The sequence below is a fragment of the Egretta garzetta genome, unplaced genomic scaffold (genome assembly GCF_000687185.1).
Source record: "Egretta garzetta isolate BGI_Z169 unplaced genomic scaffold, ASM68718v1 scaffold319, whole genome shotgun sequence".
Taxonomy (NCBI): Eukaryota; Metazoa; Chordata; class Aves; order Pelecaniformes; family Ardeidae; genus Egretta; species Egretta garzetta.
The window spans coordinates 545,945-561,776 of record NW_009260769.1 but is presented as its reverse complement, the minus strand read 5'-3'; the positions used below and the strand labels follow the sequence as shown (position 1 = coordinate 561,776).

General features: G+C 39.5%; 1 protein-coding gene across 8 annotated transcripts in view; it reads right to left on the bottom strand.

Annotated features, from left to right (window-relative positions):
- Positions 1 to 15,832, bottom strand: part of RPS6KC1 (ribosomal protein S6 kinase C1) — an 88,652-nt gene that overhangs the window by 43,451 nt on the left and 29,369 nt on the right. For 6 of the 8 annotated variants that reach the window (XM_035901580.1, XM_035901579.1, XM_035901583.1 and 3 more), the window contains 2 exons: positions 7,574 to 7,692; positions 3,191 to 3,289 (listed from right to left, as the gene is read on the bottom strand). In XM_035901580.1, coding sequence (XP_035757473.1) covers positions 3,191 to 3,289; positions 7,574 to 7,692 — 218 coding nt within the window. The remainder of the gene's footprint in view (positions 1 to 3,190; positions 3,290 to 7,573; positions 7,693 to 15,832) is intronic. The other 2 variants (XM_035901585.1, XM_035901584.1) reach the window with 1 other exon arrangement.

Genomic DNA, 15,832 nt, shown 5'->3' with positions numbered 1-15,832 from the left:
AAACAACTTGGAAATAAATAAAAATCGAGATAACACTGAAAACAAAATTTTAAAAAGAAAAAATAATGAATTTTTATACTTTCTATGCTTAATGGAACCTGGCAATCAATTACTCAATTCTTACCCCATCACAATAATCAATCAAAGCCTTACAGGTATTCTGGGGACAAAATAATTCAGAGATCACTGAGGAGGAGAAAGCAAATTAGAGGCTTTTTAAGTCTGAAGAATATAAAATACCGAATTATAAACACGGTTCTCAAGTGAGCTTTATAAGATCCTTTTAATAACAAGGTGCACAACAGAAACAATTCCTAAAACTGCCTTAGAAAAAGGTAGCTAGCCATTTATCATTAATCTAGAAATTAACACCATAGCAAGTGAATTGGCAGGTGCTAACTACTCAAGTAGTTAATACGCATAGGTTTTTGTCCATGCTACCTTTTGTAGTTTCTCAGGGCAAACTCAAAGCTTGCATGTCAAAGGAGGGAACAACGTTTCAACTGGAAGTCTTCTGGGACCAAGATCAACCTCCTAAGCATCACGTACACCTCTGGCACATTAACAAACATTTTCAGAAGTTTCTAGTTGCCAACTGAGAGAATTCATTAGATCCTACTCCAAAAATTCAACATGCAGCTTCTACTAGAACCACAGACCTGGATCTCTTCCTCACAAATAAGGTAACTTCATTTGCAGAGCTGTTGAATGCCAAACTCTTTTTAAGCATAACCTGGCCTCCCCAAGTACACTTCTATTGCGCAAAGGTAAAGAAAGAGGAAGGTGAAACTCCTTGATTTTTAGGCTTGTAAGAGGCAAAAGCTGTTTATCTAATTTGTCAGTATCCTGAGGCAATATTTAACAAATAAGTCACAAGGGAAAAGTGCTGATAAGCAATTATGCTGTGGATGAAACATTTAAGTATCAGGAAATACCAAGAAATTTTCCCTTATCATCAGAAACTCCCAGAAAAACTGAAGATCCTGAACTAGGTAATTCCCTTTGTTTCTTCCCTAGTGTTTCCCCCCTCCAACATCTTTATGTGCTATCCTCAAAGTCCAGAGCACCTTCCCGAAGCCCTCCCCAAAACTAGTTCCCATTCATGTTGCCAGTCAACCACCTTCTCTCCTTGCAAATTCTTTCCCAAAAATCAATTCTTGTTTTAGCATTGCCTGAAAAATTAAACAGAAAGGTTTAAACACACATGTACAAAAAGCATAGAGAAAACCGTGCTTTTCTTTTGTGTTCACCTACTGGGCTCTATGTTAAAAAGAGTTTATTATTTATCTTCATTTATCTAACGGAATCTTATAATTATTTTGTCATGTAAACACTGCTGAGCAAGAGTGCCAACAGCAGTTAAGAGAAAACAGCCTACATTCTACAAATCACTACGGTTTTAGTAGGAAGAAGAAAAATCTACATGAAGATTTTTTTCTCCAAACCTAATTTAGTTTCCGCATTCTAGCGAGCTGTTGCAAGGTCAAGGGAGTTCTTTTGCTGGGTTGTATTTTAAGACTATGCAATTTTTCTGCAATAACGGAATATTTGCTTTGAAACAAAGAGTTGTGCTAACGCAGAGTTTATTCATGACAAGATTTCAAAAGCATTCTAAGGAATACATTTAATGAAAAAAGAGTATTTCCAAATCCTCTAGACTACTATAAAAGATTTGCACTTCTATCTGCATGCTGTTACATTTTATAACCACTCCTCCATAATCAAGCTTTTAAAATTTTCTCTTATGCATAACATTTCAACCATGAATTAAGTTCATACATCTCTACAGAAGTTAATAGTTGTCTAATAATGCTATTGAATCAGACTTCTGCAGCCATCATGTCTAAAGAGCCCAAAAAAAACAGTATATATTTTTGGGTCCTTCACTAGAATATCACCAATGGTGGCACAGTCAGTAATACTGTGTACACACATTGTTTTCCATATACACATTCTACAGTCGCTTCTTACCTTAAAATGATTAACAATCACATCCACATCTCCACTGCTCCCAGTAGCTTCTCCATTTTTATCAGTTTCAGGTTATTTTTTGCTCTTTACAGTACTTTGGCTTCACTGTTGCAAAGTCTAATAGTGGAGCCCACTGATGAGGAGGCATCACATTCTGTTGTGAAGCAAGCCGGAAGCAAACTCTAAATACCCAATTCCCAGAACTACAGCAATTAAGCACTCTATGAAGCTGCCTGCTCCTCTGAATAGAGTAAAAAGCCAAGCTCAGCATCTACCCAGTGATAAGAAAAATAACTAAAAAACCATATCTCTCATCAAGAATAGAGTAAAAAAAATAAAATACGCATAACAGGAAGGAGAGCAACAAAACCTCAAAGGCTTCATTTGCCTTTAGAAATAAGGCATTTATATTCTAAATGAAGTGGCAGGCTACCTCTGCCTGCACAGGCAGCCTTCAGCAGCCTGTCCAGATGCTCAGCATGCTGCTCAGATATCCCAGGACCTTCTCTCCTGTGGCTAGGCCCTATATGTTTTGAAACTATTTCCTGACTACACTGAGCTGCACAGCTGGGGTTATCTGACTCGGGATCAGCATCATCAGTTTCCCACCATTACCTTTCGGCTAGCATATGCTAATTTAAAGTGGAAAATGATGATGCCAACACCCAGAAGCCTGTGGCCACCACTTGCCTTTGGAAGGTTCTAGTTTTGCAAGCTATACAATGAAATATGACAACAGCTCTTGCCTCAGCTTTGGCACCAACGCCAGCAGTTATAAGAGCAGGGGGTGAAAGAAAGGTACACCACCAGCCAATCAAGAGGAAAAGCCTCTCTTGTTAACCTCATTTAAGGCAAGAGCATTATCCCTAGCCCAGTGACACAAACATGATTTGATGGGAAATGATTCTACTCCTGATGTTGCCACCTTTGACAGCAGTCACCACAGAATCTTAGGATAAAAAAAAAAAAAAAACCACCAGTGCAGAGTTACACATCAAAATGCATTCTCCCCTCACCATTCAGAAGTCTGTGCCTGATGACTTCAGCAACCATTCCCCTGTAGCATGGCCAGACCCTTGAAGCAGATAGTGCTGGCTTGAGGTGCAAGGCTCCACACCATGGGTGTGAAAGAGCTTCCAGCCCTCCTCACCTGGCAGAACATCCTGACCCCTCCCTCACTCTGCAGCATGGGAAAACAAGGTGGCATCTCTGCACGCACCTGAAGGCAGACAGAGCTATGGTGTGTTTCAGAAGGCTCCCAGTGATCACCAGTTTGGGACTGCATCTTCCCTGAAGTTGCATCTGGTGTCATGCACATCTGGAACCAGCAGCAGACAGGAATGCAGAATGTGATCTTGGAAGCCTTGAGGCTGAATTTCTTATTTTATGGTAAATTTACATCTCACAGAACTACAGCACTGTATTTTCTTTACACTTCATGTAATTTTCATGCACATTTAATGAGAATTTTAGGAAGTAAGATATCCTATGAAAACTGCAAAGACTGAAGACTGCTTTTCCTGTTTGGGCATCAGGCTTGCATGTAACTCTTGTTACTAAATTGCTTTGAAAATCAAAAATAATTGACATTTTAAAAGACAACAGCTTTTATAACAGTGCAAAGAGACAATTCTGAATATAAAAAATTGGGCATAAGTAGAACCAGAAATAATTTCAAAGTGAAAAAAATATGCATTCTAAAAATACCAACAAAGTTAAAACAGACCCACAGCCTGTACGTGTAGCTGTGCTGGGCCTCACAGCTGACAGCTATGTAAGACTGCAGCTTTCTGACAGTCAATCCAGTGTGATTCAAAGGCTGTTGGTACAGCTCCCACTCAGGCTTGGAGGTGGCTCCCCAGAGCTGCTACTTATAAAGAGGCAGAGGAGAAAATACAGCTTGAGAATCTGCAAAATGGCCTGCTGCTGCACACAGCATTCTTGAGCATTTGTCATCCAGAAGGCCCTTGAGGATGCTGTGCTGTGCCAGAGGAGGAAGAGGAGGACAGCATTTGCTGCAGCTTGTTTTTCCAGAAGGTCTGCATGCCTGTTTACAACCTCCAGAAGCAGTCTCCACATTTCCCACTCCTATGGGTCATGGGCAAGGCTTTTCTCAATGTTTACAAGACCCTGTCAAGCGAGTTCCCAGTTCATGGTCAGTCACAGTTGTGTCAGTTCCCTGTGCTTCTTTTTATCCTTAAGAAATCTTCTATCCATCCTTAAGCCCTCTACCCATAACCTTTTTTAATAGTGCCAAGGGTTCTCCAAACACCTCCTCTTGTGCTCCTCTCTTCACCACTCAGACTTGCCAGCAGCAAGGCAGTTGCTAAGGATGCTATCCTTGAGGGCTACACTGTTGGCTTTTTGTTGAGGCAAGAAAAGTAACAAACTACTGGTTTTCTTTGTTTGGTTTCCATGGCATCAAACATAATCTTTGCTTCTCAGCTCTGAAATGCCAGGCCTTCGTCTCTAGGGAAATTTGTTCTTCGAAGAGGCAAGGGCCTGGCATTTTGGGCCACAGACAAATAGCTCGCTTCCTTCTGCCCCAGGTCCCCAGAGAAAAGCCACCATGCTTTACCATCATGTGGTGTTCAGATGGCAAATGGGTGGCTTGGGCTGTGTTTAGCAGGCATAGTCTTTTGAGACTGCTGCACATGGTTCAGTACATGGCTGGCAGCCCAAGCTTTTGGCAGATAAGAGAGGCTGAGGGGTGCAGGACAGTAACTGAACCTGCACTTCTGAGCTTACTTCTTCACTTGCTGGACATTTCTGTGGCCTGGTGGATGAGAAAGAAATAAAATGTCATGTCTAAGAAGGCCTTGATGCTTATCACTGTGGTTGTTCCTTGTAAGGGAAGAATAGTAAACACAAAGCTATCTACACCAGGCAAGGGTGACAAAGCAATTCTGCCTTGTAACATCAGGTCACGAACAAGAACACTTTGCCTTAAATGCCAGTGCTTGCTTACTAGTCAGACCTCTTCCTCCAAAGCATGAACAGTCTCAGCACCCTCACGGCCCATGAAGTTCCCTGCACTGAACCATGCTTCCCATACCCAAACTGCACTCTGCCCACTGTAACATAGGCACAGGTACTACTAGGGCACAGTATTTGTCCATCGTTTTCTTGCAAACCAATTTCAATTAAAGGATTTAAACTGTGCTTGGCTGACAGGCGTAACAGCACTTGGCCATACTTCTAGGAAAAGCTTAAGTGTACTAACACAGTGGCTCTTCTCAAAGACTTCAGTGTCCCTCCAGCACAGAAGTAGTGATGAGAGACCTCTTTACAGATTCACGTGAGCAAAGCAGGCATTGTGGAGTGTTAAGTGAACATTCATATTTATATCCTGTCCAAGCACCAACATTTGAACAAGGGATGGTGTCAGTCAGCATGACCTACAGCAGTAGGAGGTGCTAGTGGTAACAGACCAGCCTTGCCCCATATGTAAATATATGTCAATAGCAGTTAGAGAAACATCAGAAGCTGGTCTTAAGTGATGGTGCAAGGAGGCATAGACACTAACCTTGTACACTATAGACTTGATTTATTTAGGAGAAGTTTCCACTAGTATCTCCCAAGAATCACACTGTATATAGATGCAGGTCATTTCAGTGCACTTATCACTGTCTGCGTGGGGTGGAGTAATTCATGCAAGCTCCAATATAAACTATCTTGGGCAGTAAAAAGGATAAGCAGTAACTAAGGTGCAAGAAGAATTCAGGCCTGCTCAGCAACCAACATACAGGAAGAGTCACATTCCTCACTTTCCTTAAGACACAAAGCCAAAGCACGGAGCATGCCAATTCTTAGTGGTTCCTACCAATACCCTTACAATAATTTTGGGACATAACGCCTTCTCCCAATTAACTTTCAGCTATCGACCTGGAGACAAGCTGTTCCTCATCACAATCATCACGACCCATCAGTGACATCTGCCCTTGATGCCAGCAAATTCCAAAGCTCTAAGATAAATGCATTATGAAGAGCAGCAAATAAAAGATATTAAAATACACGCACAAGCTTAGGTAAAACAAAGCCAAATCATGGAAACATGGCTTCTTTAGTAAAGAAGAGAATAAGCCAGGTGCAACATTTTGATTGTGCAAAGTCAGATGTGCCCTAACTTGTCAATTTTCAGTTTCAGTACAGAAGGAGAATTGTATTCTATTCTCACCACTGTTTTTTTCTTGTCTTATCCCAATTAATCCCGCTTTTCTTTGGATCTGCAAAGAAGGCATGTGCCTTATTCAGTACAGCATAAAAGAGGAAATACTTTACCTCTCAAGTTCACATACAAAAATGCAACCTGTTTCTCCCTCCTTCCCAACCGCAATTACTTTTTAAACTTATAAAAAGGCAAAAAATAGGTTGTTAATGTTTTTTTCTTGTTCTGCGGTTTCCAAACACACGGAGGTTTTCATTCAACATAGATTCTTCCCCATTTTCAGGGGTGTTTGACCCAAAGAAAGACTACCTAGTAGGAGTTCATATCAGTCCAAAATACTAAATTGTTCAAAGTACAATTCATAGCAGCAGCAAGACTCCAAATCTCACAAAATATATCCCATTTGGAACATCCTCAAAATTGTACTTGTGGGCTCTCAACATAAAAAAAGCTAACCTTCAAAATCAGTGGTTTTGCTTTTTTAATTTACTTATTAGGCAGTTGGATTTTATAAGGCTTCCTATTTTTGCAGCCATGGTCTCCTTAAAGCATTTTTAGATCTGTGCAAAATAAGCAGCAATAATCTTCTGCCCCTTTTGTCCTCACTTGATAGAAATGTAGAGAGGTAGGAAGTTGGCAACTTTTATACTTACTACAATAGGGCAGTCATTGACAATCACACACAGTTTAGCATGACTGCAGTAAAAGTCTAAAGTAAGAACACATTAATTCCCAAATGAATTGGTTGGGGAAGGGCAAAGTAGAAATTTATTGAGGGTGCCTTGGAATAAGCTTTGTTTGTCTTTTGTACAAGTACAGATAAGCATGTTTCTGCTTAAGAAGGTGGGAATTGCTACAGAAACTCCTCAAAAATCAATAGGCAGCTGATCACTCAAGCACATCCAAGAGAGACATCTGAAGGGATCAGGAAGAACCCTTGTTCAATTAACTATGTACTTCTTGGGAAATTCACCTCTCATTCCTCCACCATGTGCTTGACTCACTCCTGATACACCATTATGTGCTAGGCTAAAGAAACCAACAGCCCTTCTGTTCCCTACAGGACCAAGCCATGTTCTCATGGGAAAGCCAAAATAAATGTTAAGTTCTGGTGGGTTTTTTTGCTTTACCTTGACATTCTTTAGCACGATTAAAAATGTTTACATCATTAACTGCAGAGTAGAAGGAAAGCATGAGAACAAACAGGCCTGAATTAAATTGAGCACTCCTTATAATGCTATGAAATGCAACCAACAAGAATCAGAAACCAACAGCAACTTAACAGAAATGTAACATCAAAATACTCCTCAGGCCTCCTGAAAGAGAAAAAATCTAGACAGTTTTTGAACCTCAAGCTCAAATATGCTTTGCTAAAAGACAGGACAATTTAATTATACCAAATTCTAGTTCAGAAAAAAAGAAATTAAAGCTTACCATAGAAACAGATGCATCTTCAGAGGATTTATGATAGAGACTGGAAATTTTTTCTGCACGCATAAGGTATTCTGCAGTCTTCCTTTTCACTGCTTCTCGACGAGTTGGACTTGATTCACCTCAACAGACAAAAAGAAAGTTGTTTTTTCTATACAGAGAGAGTTACTAAGTAATCAAAGCACATGACTGCTTTGATTCTGCCTTTTTGATTTCCTTTGGGTTGTTCATAATCAAACCTACAGATATGCATCTTATAAAAAGCAAGCAGTATGATCTCAGAGTTCTACAAAAATAACAATTTAAGCCTTGGTATAGACCAAGGTAAATAAAAAGTCTTACCTCATTTTTCTGTGATCAAGTGTATGTTCCTATGGTAATGTAAGTAAGAATTGAAACAAACCACTGATCCGAATGTTGTACCCCCCAAAAAACCTCAATTAAGTAAGACACAATAAGAAATTTCCAACAAACAATAACAAAACTTCCTCCCCCCGCCCCCCGTGTTTATAATATGGGCTTTCCAAAGGATAAAAGAAGGTCAGAAATGCTATCAATAGCCAGAAGGCAACATGAGAGACACTGAGACCTCTTGTTCACAGCTTTCCAGTGCTACCTGCTCCTTGCTTGTTAGCTTTGGGTAGCACAGGAAGAAATGAAGAAGCGCTTGCACCAACTACTCCACTTCCCAGATGGCTGAACAACCTTTGTGTTATATCTAATCTATGCAAACTCTTGCAAGAGGTGAGAATACTGTGATACCATACAAATTCTGTATTCACCCTAAAACTTGCAGTTTATGTTCAGGCATTCACATCCTACATGGTATATTGTTATAATAGACCCAATTTGTGATGACAGCACAAATGACAAGTCACAGGCAACTGTCCCAGAAGAAGTCAGAGCAATAGCAGAGACTTCATGTGGCCCTGACAGTCACTTCCAGCCGTAAATGAGGCCATCCAAGACTTGCAGAAACACAGCCTTGGCTGTGATGGGCTTCTGCACTGACAGGTGCAAGCCAACACCTCCTGCAAGCCAATGCTCAGACAGGGCAAGGAATTGCAAGGGTATCAGCTACTCAACATGAAAGACAAGGCAAGGAACAGGAGAGGTAATAAATTAAACATGCAAATACACAAACCCCAACAAACAGCAGATAACAGAGACAACAACAAAGAGAACTCATAAGACGCTGATCAATGGGCCATTAACGGAACCTCTGAGTGTAACCTTGAAGAAGTTCAACCAGAAACTTGGTAACTGATAAGAAAAGAAAAAAAAAAAAAGATAGGGGATTATTGTGGGTTATCAAGAATGAGTCTCATAAAAAAGAAACTATTACGGGATGTCTGAAGGAGAACTTACTCTGTAAACGCACGCAAAACTCGCTGTGGGAGGTTTTCAGGGGGGATTACGGCAATGTGTAAGATGTTACAAGTGAGATATTTAGGGGCAGGATTAAAGGTGAGGAAAGGGAGGGGTCAAGATGGTGGGGGGCACAAGCATAAGAAAACAGAGGCAGGAATTACATGGGCCAGTTGTTGCGCAAGCAGGCTGCTGGCCAATATGCTTGTCTGACTGACCCCTGCACGTGACTGCCACTGTCTGTCTTACCTTCTTATTAAACTCTATACCTCACTATTTTCTGCACGAACATGCTCATTATTCTGTGTCCATAAGATACACCAACAAACTTCAAGCCAGATAAGCAGGCAAGTCAGACAAAATGTCTGAAAGCTGGATCAGGGAGCTGGAAGGCACCTACCAGAGAGACCGGAACACCAGGTCTTTCTCTGACCAGCAACAGTTCAAAAGAGGTTTGTCTGTTCATGCTGTCTGTGGATATGTAGGTATCTCTAAAGGCAATATCCTTCTGCCTGTGTCAATCTGTTTGTGGTCACCCATGCCCATACACAGTATGTATGCACACATGCAAGCCCCTCTCAGAAATTTGCACTCAGCTTCGCTATTGGTAGGACCCAATGAAGGGGTAAGCTGCAGCCACATCACTCCAGCAGCTCAGAGCAGGAGGAATCACTCTGATCCTTCAGTCAGCCAGATCTGGCTAGCTTTAACACCAACTCCTTAATAAAGGAGGAGGAGCAGGTTGTCTAGTTTTCCCAAAACACTTTCAAGATGGTAGGTAATAATGAAAACTTAAGTATGAGGTCTCTTCAGAAAGTTCACGGAGGGTTCCTCTGCTGTAGGCTCTCAGAGCTGCTGTTTTTCCCCCACTCCGTGCAAGAGGGAATGAATCACTGCTCTTGCTTTTAACAATCCTTCGACTCAGGGAGTGAAGAAGGCAAAGGCTCTTTTCCACTTCATGTTGCCATGGTCTACTGCTAGTCATTTTGACCCTGTTAAAATAAAGACTCCTCCTCCCTTTCATATCCTGACTACAAACTACCTAAACACACAGAACCATGACACAGACTCCACCAAGAGTAAGTAGAAGAGACTTCCATACTACTCCAAGCTCTGCTGTTAAGTGATCCACTGTAAATCTTATTATCCACCTCACAGCAGGAGGGAAAAGTGATTATCACCTCCTTGGACAGAGACACACAGCCCTGCTCTGCAAACTCCTTGTACTACACTTGGTTTGGGAAGAAGCTGGACAGTCAGAAATACAGCGTGCTTTCAGCATACAACGTTATGGACATGAAACAATTTCTCAGTAATTTCTCCATTCTAAAGACAGAGGGGACTTTGTACCAGGTCCAGCACCTCTAATATCAGCCTCCACTTGGTAGAACTCATCTGGGGAAATGCCCCTAGATGAGACTGCCGGTCTTATTCCCACCTGGGATTTAAAAAAAAAAAAAAAAAAAAAAAAAAGTAACACTCAACTGTTTGAACTTGGATTTGGCTTTATCAGCCAAGAACAGATACACAGTATTTTATAAATGTGTGTTGCAATTTCTTAAAACATGACTAACGCTCTTGCTTTCATCTCTACATTTAATCTTATGGCACCATAAAACTTTCTTGCGCCAATCCACTGGTGATCACCCACATTCTCATAGACACAACAAGGGGTAGTTGCTCAGGGAAAACAAGTCCTCTGCACAGCAACAATAAACTCTTCAGCCAGCATTTTCTTGAAGCAGACTGCTAGAAAACTGCTACGTTAGTGTCTAAGGCTATCATAAAAGTCAAGCTTACTGCTTAATTGTTAGTTATGTGTATTTAGTTGGGATGTTTATTGCTTTTTTTCAATGCTTCAGTAATTTTACAGTAATTAACGCAAACAATCTAGGATGTCCCCTTAGAGCTGTCTTTGTTCTCCCTACTTTCACAAGACATTAATTTCAGTTTTCCTTCTACTTCTCCTTCCTGAGTAATTTATTAAATAACATTTGCAAACTGTTCACTCATTAAAATCTTCAGCCATAAAAGAGGGCGTGGATTCACAAAACATTTACTCAACAAGTTCTTGCATCTTATTTGTGAATAAGATCATTAACAGTTCAGTGTCTGAGTACCATAACAGGTGAATGTTTGAGAATTGGATTTATGGAAGCAGGACTTTGGCTTTTTATTCTTTACAGTTTAACCAAGAAAATGTAAAAATCTACATTCCAATACAAATTCCCATTTAAACAGCCAATAGCTCGCAAAAAAATCTGTAAAGCACAGGATATGAATTCTAAAAAAAAAAAAAAAAAAAAACCACCCACACACAAAACAAATATTACTTAAAAAGCCTTAAACACAGGGTGATGAGTAATAATAAAGGCCCTGTTAAACTAAAAATAATCTTCAGCATTTATGCCAAATTTCAGGTCATAGAACTCTTCACTTAAAACCTAATAAATCACTAAAATGCAGTACTAGAACAAATCCTTACATCTGACAGATGTTAAAGCCGTGATACAGACTTTATGCATTTTTTTTTCAAAGGCAATATTGCATTTTGTTATGGGATAGTATTTTTAGTTACACAAACTGTGCACTCTTAAAAGAATCTACTAATTTATTCCTAGTTAAGACCTTTTGATTTAAACACTGTGTGAACATACTGAGCTCCTATTTCCATTCTGTGGTTAGCCCACAATAATCTAAAGAGGTATCTCTCTTTAATTACAATTTATAACTTGAAAGGCATTTTTCTTTAAATGGCAGCAAACAGGAAATGTTTAAACTGTGTCAAAGCCTTTGATGAATCTTTACAACTGCTCATAAAAGATCATCCTACTTAAAATAATATTGATTTTTCATTTATTTTCCTAGATACTAGAAGATTTACGTTTCATCTGATCAGGATCAAAGCTTCTTCCCCCTCCTGATCACTGGGATTAAATCAGCAATGTCGTTTTACATGTTTAAAAACTACACTGCTAAAGCAAGATATAAAAGTGTAGCAAGGCTGATCATAGAGACCTTAGAATAAAAACCCCTCAAGATTCCCCGTCTCTCTCCCTCTGCATTTGCTACTGAGCAGCTGTGCCTCACACAGATTCACATGAATGAAAATATTAAGGCGAGAAACCACCCACTTAGTTTATTTTCCATATTACTTTCCTGTAATTATTTTGTAAACTGTTCACACAACAATATATAAAAACATCTGCAAAAACAGGTAATTAATGTGTCAAGCCAAACTAATGCATTTTTTATGGTGTCCATGCTTCGTCAACTGTAATTACAACTCTTTTTAAGCAAATGATGATGTGTTTGTTGCAATGTGCAAGTGGTTATTTTAGATGCTCTGTTTACTATTACTGCAAACAGAATATAAAAACTCTACAGCTACTTTGTTGCACATATAAGCCTTCATCTACACAAGCACAAGCAGACTGCTCCCTCATTTTCCAAAGGCTTTGCTTATATCAAAGAAATAAAAATATCTTAAAATGAAAATTGGCTTTGGAAAGGCTGACCAGGCCACCCGCTGACCAAAGTAACAGTAGCCAGGACATTAGGCCAGCAGCCAATGATTTAAAATTTGTTCTTTAATTTTTATTTCTAAGGATGGCTCAGCTACAATTTATTTACAAAAACAGACGTTCCTAACAACATTCAAATGATCTTGAGGGTTTGACAGAGGAAAACCACAAATATCAGAATAATTGTGCCATTGAGTTCATCTGTGACTTGCCTGCTTGTTTTCCCATAGTCCACTGATTCGAATGAAAAATAGCAGCATTTCCACAGAATAGGTACATAGTAGTAGCATCTAGGAAAATAGCAATATTTTTATTTGCCTTCTACTCGCACCTCATAGCACCTCAGAAGAGTACATACCTTTGAAAGATTAGTTAACTCAATGTTGAAGTGTTGCGTTCTGCTCAGTTAACTGTTTAGTCAGGCATCCAATCTTCTGTAATTCTAATGTATAAGAAAATTACTTATGTTCAGGTATTAATAGCAAAAAGCTATTGGAAGGGCACCATACCCAATAAACTCAAACAAAGAAAAAAATCTGGCTGGTAAGGACCATGAAAAAAAAAATCTGTCCTTTTCCCCGAAATAATCTGGGGTACTAGCAGAACACGTCTCAGATGCATGGAAATGCTCTCTCTCAAACTTGCTCTGGTCCTTAACTATTCTCCTCCACAGATATTGAGTGAAGTCATGTGGAAGATGTGTATCTTACTGCATGGTAACAAACAAAGATAGCTCTAGTCACCATTTCCCACTAACATATACAATATCCCACATTCAGTAAATCACAGTATATAGCACTCACAGGAATTCTAGATGTTCCTTCCTTCCTTTGTGTCTGACCACCTCCAAATCACCCCCCACTGGGCATTACAGATTTTCCCCAGGAAGAGCCAATCTGTCAGGACAACGTCAGTGCACTCCCTACCTAACTAGCTGCTTGACCAGGATGTGAATATTTCCAGAGAAAAGGTAAGGCTAAAAAGTTAGCATTACCTGTCCCAATCCTCTATAACCTCCATATTCCAAATTTTCCTGCTTTTCTCTCACAGTTACTAAAAATACATGTAGGCTGCCTTTATTTAAGAAGATATCAGAAGAGATTTGCTCCAGGAAGGAATGTCCTCTTGCAGAACAGGCTACAAGGAACTTGTGGGAGACTGCCTGTTGTGCTAACCCCAAACTCCATGTTCTTAACAATTTAAACAGTAAAACTTTCTCTAAATACTGAAATCTTCAATGAAACATTTATAATTGCCAAATCTAACAGCTATAATACCATTTTTTATTTTTAAAAGTTTCTTTATCTTCTTCACAGTCTTCCTGCACATATCACCCAGCTGGATTGCTGAATTTTTCAAAGAATTGCTCTCTATAAAAATGCAAGGGAGTAAGCCTTAAAAGATTTATTTCTTCTCACAATGAAAAGAGGTTTAGCAGCACCTTCCTTATTAGTGGGTAGCCCAGCTGTTATTTTTGCCTAATTGGTTCAAGAGGACCTCTGTTCTTCTTAGGGCAAACACTTCTTACATCATGTGAAGCAGACTCCTTTGTCCATATTAGCCAAACAAAAGCTCAGGCACACCGTAAGTGACAATGCGACTCATAATCCAGAACAGGTTTGTGACCACTTTGGACAGTTTTATAACCTTGAAATTTATTTCAGGAAGGGGGGAAGAGCTGCTGATTTGGGAACAAGTCCCTACCAACTTTCACAGGAGAGTGGGGAACCTTTAATTTTCAAACAATTACTTAAGTAAAATGTGGCAGGCAGTGGGGTAGATGAGCGCTTCAGAATCAAGGAAAGATGCTATAGATTTTAGCAGCAGGTGGCAGTTTCAAAATGTGAAATAAGCCTGCTAGCTCATCATCTCTAGTATGCTATATATTATATTAATGATGAGTTCCTGCGAAATTCTGCAGCTGAAAAAAAATGTGTAAATATTAAAAAAAAGACCAAGGTTAAGCCCATTACGGTAAAACACTTTGAAGTGATCCTTTTTCCTCTTTTTTTTTTTTTTTTAACATTTTGAGAGGGTCAAAATTTATTAAAATGCACCACATTTATCAGAACCATTCTTTCTTGCTTTTTGAAGATTCAGGACAGTACTGTACTCTGGCAACCAAGAAGAAAAGACACTTAAAAGTTAAACCTCTCATGCTGAAGCACAAGTGAGTGAACACCTAAGAATTCTTCTTCCAACTTTCCAGTGTGCTTATAACAATTACATCTATATTTTATACATCATTTTCATCGCATGTTGCTCGAGACACTTACAGATCTACACTTACTGTGAAGTTACCAATTCTACATCCTGTAGAAAACCTAATGTCACTCACCAGTGGTGTAAATGTCTAGGTGAACATCTTTCTGGACAAAAAATTTGGCACATGTGCCAAAGTTAAGATTATATAGAAGAATGGTGTGGGTGAAATGAGTTTGATTGACCAGTAAAGCAGGAGTTGGTAACACTCAAGATAATAAGAAACATAACTTTCCAGAAATAAACAACCAACATCTGTTTATAGAGAAACTCTCATGTTAAATCCACAAGGTGGTGGTAGCTTTTCATACATGTGTGTGACTATCCAGAAAAAACTGAAATTAATGGTCACACAGTGCACACCATTTCAGGAAGGAAAAGCTTAACTTATCCATCTGCTAAAACTTGTAAAAACTGCAAAGTATTTCAAAGTAAGACTTCACAATGTGAGAAATATTGTTGAACACTTTCCTGTAAAATCATGTAAGAAATAGGGGAAAAAAAACCCTGTGAGCGTTGCAAGACAGAAGGACAAGCAGTAGCATCCTAGCGCAGATGAGGGAACAAAATGGTGACAGCAGCAGCAGGTCCTCCAACACAAGCACCACAGGAACAGGAGGAGAGCACTGACAGTCAGAGCAAGGCAAGAAGTTACACAGGCCACCACCACAGAAAAGAGGAAAAGATTTTCCAAGTTTTCTGCACTCTTCCTTCTTAACTAAAAGGAAAAGTCCAAATTAGAATTTGCAACCACAACCATGCCTTGTTTCAGAGCAGGTGGAACCCAGGCACCCCCCTTCAAGTAAGAACAAGTTACTGCAGTTTGAAGCACGAAGTATTGCAGGAAGAAAAAAAGAAAAAACAGATTAAAAAATAATTATGAGATTCATCAATCCTGACAGACTAATAGTACTCATATGTATGTATTAAATATAATTCATATGTACTTTTATACAGTACTATGGGACATGGTATCTTTCCACAAGCAATCACTAAGATCTCTAAAACAGAAGAGCCAGCAGCAAGCCCTGTGGAGATCAAACCTATACTAGTCCTTCTATGCAACTCTGAAGCTAGAGACGCTATTTTAAGATACTGGAAGGGAAAA